This window comes from Chlamydotis macqueenii, chromosome Z (assembly GCF_036417535.1).
Source record: "Chlamydotis macqueenii isolate bChlMac1 chromosome Z, bChlMac1.mat, whole genome shotgun sequence".
Lineage (NCBI taxonomy): Eukaryota > Metazoa > Chordata > Aves > Otidiformes > Otididae > Chlamydotis > Chlamydotis macqueenii.
The window spans coordinates 9,168,786-9,175,838 of record NC_141593.1 but is presented as its reverse complement, the minus strand read 5'-3'; the positions used below and the strand labels follow the sequence as shown (position 1 = coordinate 9,175,838).

The following is a 7,053-nucleotide window of genomic DNA, read 5'->3' as shown; positions in this document are numbered from 1 at the left end:
TCCTGATGGAGCACACCACCCCACGTGTGATGCTGGTGCCAGTGCCCGTGCAGGGATGGAGCACCTTGGCTGGTGGCACAGCTGGAGTCTCCTCTTGCTCCTTACCGTGGAGCAGGGAAAAGGGCAGATCTCGCTGTCTCCTACTGCTGAGAAGGGCAGAAGGACCCACTAAGGTCCCCTGGTCCCAGCCCCGTGTCTTGTCCCCAGGTAGATATTTGTCCCAGCTTTCCACTGAGGCACCAGGACAGGCTGAGGCTGGGGCAAGGGAGAGAGTTGAGGTATGGAAATCCTGCTCCAGGATTTGCTCACACATGTGTGGAAATATTTTTCCTACTATCAATGGGAATTCCCCTGGGTGCAACTGGTACCATTGCCTCTCATCCTGTTCCTGGGCCCCTCTAAGAGGAGCCTGACTCTGGCATCTCTGCAAACCCCTACAAGGCAGCTGCCGGCAGCAGTGAGACCCCCTTCACCGCTCTTCCTGGGGCTGTGCAACCCCACTGCTCTCAGCATCCCGCACGGGGCACATCAGGGCTGAAGCAGCTTCATTAAGGGACACCATGACCCGGTGGTAAGTCACTGTCCCGAGGAGGAGCAGCCCCTGTCCCTGTGCTCCTGTGCAGGTTTGCAGCAGGACCACTGGTCTTCACTCCGTGCAGTGCTCACGCGGCTGCTGGCACCCTGGTCCATGCACACAGCCTCTGTGGGGGATTTCTACTCTTGTACTGAGAAAACCTGTTTCCAGGAAGATCTGTAACTGCTTTTGGCCATGATCCCATTTGCTAGGACACCTGGAAACCAGGTTGTCTTTTGGCATGTGAGCTCGCAACTGCGGAGCAGAGCATGCTGATGGGGCTCCCCTCCATCCACTGGCTTCGGATGTGCCCCCCATGCAGGCACTGGGGAGGGCAGGGGGAGCCAGCCAGGCTTCTGCAACCAGATAGGGGGGCACAGAGGGAGCCAGGCATCATCCCACTACCAATATATACCCCAAAAACGCGGTTGAGACAAGGTCTCCCCTCCAGCATCAGTGGGTTGAGCTGATGTGACAGCTAATGGGAATATCCTAGAGATGTCTTAGGGGAAGGACTGGGAAATGTACAGGGTGAGACGCCCCCATGTGCTTGCCCAGGGCCCCACGGTGCTTTCGAAGGGTGAAGGGACCCTGGTGCTGCTCTGGCCCTAATCAGCAGCCCCTGTGGGGCAGGTGTTGGCAGCGGAAAGGGCAGGAGGGCATTTGGCTCTGGGACCACAGAGCAGCTGGCTGCAGGGAAAGCAGCCGAGATATACGGGAACTGCCCAGAGATTAAAATCCAGCCTGTGGCAAGACTTGCTGCAACTTCCCACTCCTCTTCTCCAAGAAAGTGAAAGCCACGGGCTGGAAGCATAAATAGGCAGTGGAGAGCACCAGCAGCAGAGCGCAGGGAAGCTGTGCAGAGCTCACATCTCCCGCCCGGAGCATCGTGGCCTCCAGCCCATCCCCTGCCAGACTCAGCAGCAAAATGCAGCGGCTTCATCTCCTCTGCCTCAGTCTCCTGGTGCTGGGATGTATCCTGGATGGTAAGAGGGATCTCTTGGGCTGCCTTTCTTGCAGAAGGGAGATGATCCAGTTTCTTGCTTCCTTGTGTATTTCCAGCAGACTTTTAAAGGGACTCAGCTGGGGCTTGGTCACAGCCGTCCTGCATCCTCTGCTTGTAATCTGTCCCAGAGGAACTCTGCCCTGCCGTCCAGGCAGGAGCCAGTAGGGCAGTGGGGCTGGAAAGCTGCGCTTGGGAAAAGCCGTGGAGCAATCTTGCCTCCCAGTGCTCCAGCCCAGCTTGTGCGCACTGGGTTGGGATCGCCTTGGTCTCATTCTCCTTAGAACACCAGGCAAGCATCCCTGGTACCCTTTGGTGTGGAACAGCCTGGGGGCAAGTAGCAGGGCTGGGAGTGGGAGGGAAGGCATGCGTTAGAGCAGAGCCCGTGTTTGAGGGGCTGCTGGTGTTGGACATGGCTTTGCACAGGTCACAGCTGCATGGGTGGGTGACACCAGGTCCTCAGACACCTTAGGGCATTGCACCACACCTTGCTGCCTTGGATTACTGGCATCCCTGGGCACCACCAGCATTGACAGGCATCGGGAGTGAATATAGCATTTGCTTGGAGGGTGATCGAGGTCCCCTAGTCCGCAGTGAAGGACAGACAGCTGTGTCCCTCAGCTGTCATAGGATTGATCAGTGTGGGATGGGCTGGTGATAGAGTAGCTGCAAAACCTATGATTGCTTCAGCAAATACAGCTGAGGCCACATCTAGCATCTTGGGAATGGGCATCTTCAGTATCACAGCACCCTGAAGTGGAGTGGGGACCCCCATCCTGCCCTGCTTGCCGGACAGCACTGGTCCCGGGGGGGCAGGAGGGACCCAGGTGTGCAGAAGGGCTGCCCTCCACCAACCTGCTGCTTCTCGCCTCCTTTCCTTTCTGTCAAAAGGAGGCAAAGGGCTCCTGGCACTGGGATGTAGGGGCAATAAATCTCCTGCCTGCATGTGCACCTGGGGCAGTGTGCAAGCGAATCACTGTGGGGAAACCACCCTGCCCTGCTCCACTGGGGCTTCCCTGCAGCCCCCGCACCCTCTGTGGGGGCTGGGTGAAGGTGCTGGACCCAGAGAGAGCAACCTCAGCCTGCATGGCATGTTCCTTCTCCAGTGCACGGCGGGAACAACGTCCTCGACTGCTGCCTGCGGACGAGCGAGACGCCCATCCCGCGGTGGATAGTGCAGGATTATCGGCTCCAGCTGGTGCAGGATGGCTGCGACATCCCGGCTGCTGTGTAAGAGCCCCAGGGTGGTGGTGGCTGAGGGACAAGAGCTGGTGATGGCCAAGAAATGGACCCCGCGGGGAGGCAGGGAGGGAGGGATAACAAGGTGGAGGAGGGATGCTGAGCTCAGCTTGAGGGTGAAGGAATAGGGAGATTTAGGGAAGAGACCCTGGAGATCAGAGGCTCAATCAGACCAGGACCTGTCAGGAGGGGAAAAGCTGGGAAAAAAGAAGCCATCCCAAGGTAGAGATGGAGGAGGGCAGTGAGGGAGGCAGTGGGTGGGAGCTTGAGCTGTGCTTAAGCATTTGAGGGGTGTCCCGCTCACTTCATCTCGGTTTTTTTTTCCACATGGACCTGTTAGGTTCATCACCACAAAGGGCAAGCGCCTCTGTGCCCCGCTCCAAGCCCTGTGGGTTGTTCGCCTCCAAGAGAAGCTGGATGCCAGCTTTGCCAGGAGGGTAAGAGCCATCCCTGTTCTCAGCCAGGAATAGAGTCAGCCTGGACGTGGGTTCATCCACCACCAAAAAGGCTTTTCCCAGTGTGACAGGGCTGCTGGGAAGAGCTGGGACATGCTCTACTGACGCATGAATATTTTATCTGTCTCCATCCCTCCAACTGGGACTAGTCTGGCTCCTCTGCCATCCCTCTTCCAGCTCTGGGGCCGTTGCCCACCCAGTGCCACCCTGATTTTAGCCCAGTGGGTGCCACAGCAAACGGCACCAGGAGCAAACCTCCTCCCACTTCTGCCCTGCAAGCTTGGAGTTTGCAGCTTGTGCTTCTTCACAGGGAGGGCTTCCAACGAGTTTGGTGGGTGCTTTGTAAGCCCTGCCAGGTTCCTGCTTTGCCACCATAGCTTGGCTAGGGGATCTCACTGCCTAGCGACCACCCTGACCATGGGGAAGGGACCCTGGGGATGCTCCTGCCCCGAGGATCACACTCATCACAACTGGGTTTTTTACTTCCACAGGCTAAATTCCAGGGCAAGTAGGCTCTCAAGAAGCCAGCAACTGGAGTGGGGCCAGTTCCCAGCTGTGAATCTGAAGCTAATGGAGCCAACCTGCTTCCACCTCCAGCCTTAGGGCCGACCCTCTTCAAGACTTGTGCCAGTACTCGGGGCTGGGCACAGCCCTGCCTGCTCTCTCTTCTTCCCTCTTTCTCTGGTGTGACCCGGCAACCTGCCTCAGGCTGAGCCAGGGGATGCTGGACCAGAGACTCTGCCACCTTCACAGCCTGGAAGCTGGTTGATGGACTGTTCTGCGAGATGAGTTTGGGAGGTCTCAACCTTCCCTTCAGCGCAGCAGCTGTGACCTCCAGCACCAGTCTGATCCCTTTGGTTCCCACTGTCAGCCCCAAGCCTGAGTCCTTCTGCATCCCCGGGAAGAGCTGCCAGGATGGGACAGTGTGGGGATGGAAGGGAGGGATGGAGATGTTCCTCACTGGGCATGGCACTGGTTGTGCTGCTCCCTCACTGAGCACAACCTAGATGCCCTCAGGCAGAGTGTGGTCAGTGCCTTTCCTCTCCCACACCCCGATTTCCCTGTACCATTTCCCCTCCTGCCCTTTCTTGCATGGGTAGAAACAGAGCCAGTAATGTGGCAGGAGGTCGGGCAGCAATGTTGCTCTCAGCCCCTGCTCTCCTCAGGGACATTGCCCTCCTTCTCGGTCCCCGAGCCTGTCCCATCATGTTCAAATCCTACTCCGTGCTCCTGTCTGGGCAGGGATGCGCTCACACTGTGCTCAGGTATTTGCTGCTAGATCTGTTTGACGCAACAATTACAGGTGTAAGTTGCTTCTTTTCTCTCTTTTTTATTGTGCTGTGATTTTGTTAAATAAAAAGAAAACCCAGTGGGTGCTTCTCCTGCCTCGTGTTTGAGCCTGGAGGCCAGCGCGGACCGTGAGGCATGCAGACAGTGATGCCTGTGATGCTGCAGCAGCAAGGGGACTGCGCTGGAGTGCAAGGGGGGACAAAGTGTCTTTCATAGGGTTGAAGGAAACTTTTGACAGCAGCTGGGCTGCAGGGCTCTCCTGGGAGTCTCTCAGCACCATGGCGAGGCAGGTGGCCCGCTCAGCCCTGCTCGGCCAGGCTGGCGGAGCGGGTCCCCAGGAGATTGCATTGCAGAGATGGGGTGGGAGGGAGCAGCCAGTATTGCACCATTCAGCCCAAACTGCTTCAGTTTCACTGGCACGGCCACCAGGTTGGAGCTCCCCGGCTCTCAGCTTTTGCTGGAGTGCGGGACACGGTGGAAGAGCTGCAAGGAGAAGAAGCTTTGTCCCTGCGGTGAAGGGAAACGGAAGCACAGCATGGCTGATCGGGTCTACCGATGACCCTGGCCAGTGCTCGCTAGTAGCTGGGGTGTAGGCAAGGAGAAGGAGCTTTTGGGCAAACAGACGCAGGTGAAGACACCTGCTCCTGGGCATATCCATGGACAAGGCACGGAGGGCAGCCCACCAGCTCCTGCCCCTTATCACCGATGAACTGGAAGTCCCTGGTCATTTTCTTCCTGAGCCTTGGGTCTCCTGGGTCTGTGCACTGGAACTACAGTCTTGCTGCCCCGAAGTGGCCTTAATGTCCCCTTGGGAACCGCCCTTTTGCTCTGGCATGCGGTGTTTGAACAAAGCTGCTCCATTCAGCCAAAGCATGGGCTGAATGTGCACAAGTGGGATTCGCGTGGCCAGGCACCATGCTCTCCTCCTGAAGACCACGGTATCATACATGACTGTCTACATCATTAAACTCTTGACACGGTCCCTGGCAGGGTTTTCATGCCAGCCAGCAAGCCTGGGCACAGACTGGGAATGTGACAGCCCAGGGGCTGTTACTGAAGGCAGGGGGGACGTGGCCACCAGCCCCTCTGGGGAACAGCATCCACGGTGGTGCAGCGGCTGGGCTGTCCAAGCCAGGGGATGTCCAGGCATCTGATGGCTTTTGTTAAGACCTGTTGAATGCAAGCTTAGCCTTGGCCTTTTTCCTCCCCTGGTCTTCTGGCTTTCTTGGTTGGTGGCTGGGGTTTTCTTTTTCAGGTGTTCTCCGCTTGTGGGTCCTCCTCCCTGGTATCTGTGCACATGCAATGCCCTGGGCTTGGCTGTCTCTTAGCGTGACTTTCCCAGAGCACCAGCTCTGTTCCAGCTCATTAACTATAGCGACAGCCCCAGCAATACAATCCTGAGGAGGAGGAGGCAGAGGGGGAAGGCTGGTATGGGAAGAGGAGCCAAGACAAACAGCGTGAGTGGGAAAGGAGGATAACGGGTGCCTGCTTGGGCAGAAGCCTTCCTGCTGCTCACTCAGTGACCCACGAGGGGCCACGGCTGGGTAGGAGGAGGAGGATGCTCAGTGTGGGTCTGCATGGGGGCTGAGCTGCTGCAGCTGGTGCAGGTCCCTGCGCAGGACACGGGCTGCAGGAGGTGCTCAGCCTGAAGTGTGTCAGGTTCATCCTTGGCCAGAGCCTGACCTGACAGAGAGCATGGTGTCCTGGCCCAATTCCTTGGAAAGCTGGGAGAGAGGGGGGTTGCACCCATCTCTTGGATGCTGGAAGCAGGTTCATCTGCTTCCATCAGGGTCTGCGGCACTGCTTGGCCAAGCTACCAATAAGAGTGTGGCTGCAAAGCCAGTGGCTTCCATCTCTTCTGGGAGCACTGAACGCGCACTCCTCAGAGTAACGCAGACGTTCATCACAGATCCCTGCCGTGTTCTTGTCTTTCATGGCTCTCAAAGGAGCGGTGAGCCTTACACCCCGGTGAAGGACAGGAGGAGACGCTGTCCTGGGCCGGGTACGTGGTCCTGGATGCCTGTCCCTCCTCCAGCCCTGCAGCAGCTGTCCCTACTCCAGAGCCCAACTTTTGGAAACCTGTCAAAAACCAGCAACAGTCAGTACTTTGTAAACTATGGAGTGAGGTTTTCTGATACAAAATGTCAACAATGCTTTTTAGAGGAAAGCAGACACTTTACATAGAGAAAGCAGATAAGTCACTGCCAGGTCAAAAAAAACCTCAAGTCCCAGCCAAGAGCTAGTTTCAGTAAAAGATGTTCAAGATCCTCTTGTTTCTCCCTCCTCAACCATGTTTCTCCTGCTCTTAACCCTACCCTCACTGCATCCTCAAGGGCTGATGGGGCAGGACCAGGACCCGTTGTAGTATGATGCAGACATGCTCTCAGTAGGCCTGGGGCCATGTGCAGGGATCGCTTTGGTGTGAGATGTTCTGGAGCATCAGTTGAAACTCACCTGCAGTCCTTTATCTGTGCCTTAGCCCTCTATTTCAC

The 7,053-nt window shown here is 57.1% G+C and overlaps 1 protein-coding gene across 1 annotated transcript; it reads left to right on the top strand.

The window, feature by feature from the left end:
- Nucleotides 1-1,502: 1,502 nt before the first annotated feature.
- On the top strand, nucleotides 1,503-4,641 carry CCL19 (C-C motif chemokine ligand 19). Its single transcript, XM_010121432.2, has 4 exons — nucleotides 1,503-1,560; nucleotides 2,684-2,807; nucleotides 3,157-3,253; nucleotides 3,763-4,641. The coding sequence occupies exons 1-4, from the start codon at nucleotides 1,503-1,505 to the stop codon at nucleotides 3,781-3,783; spliced, it is 300 nt and encodes a 99-aa protein (XP_010119734.1). The 3' UTR covers nucleotides 3,784-4,641.
- The last annotated feature ends 2,412 nt before the right edge of the window (nucleotides 4,642-7,053 follow it).

Bases quoted from the DNA above. Each gene is read 5' to 3' on its own strand.
- CCL19 (XM_010121432.2), top strand. From the start codon at position 1,503: ATGCAGCGGCTTCATCTCCTCTGCCTCAGTCTCCTGGTGCTGGGATGT. The intron at 2,808-3,156 runs GTAAGAGCCCCA...TGGACCTGTTAG, and splicing joins TGCGACATCCCGGCTGCTGT to GTTCATCACCACAAAGGGCA. The intron at 3,254-3,762 runs GTAAGAGCCATC...TTACTTCCACAG, and splicing joins ATGCCAGCTTTGCCAGGAGG to GCTAAATTCCAGGGCAAGTA.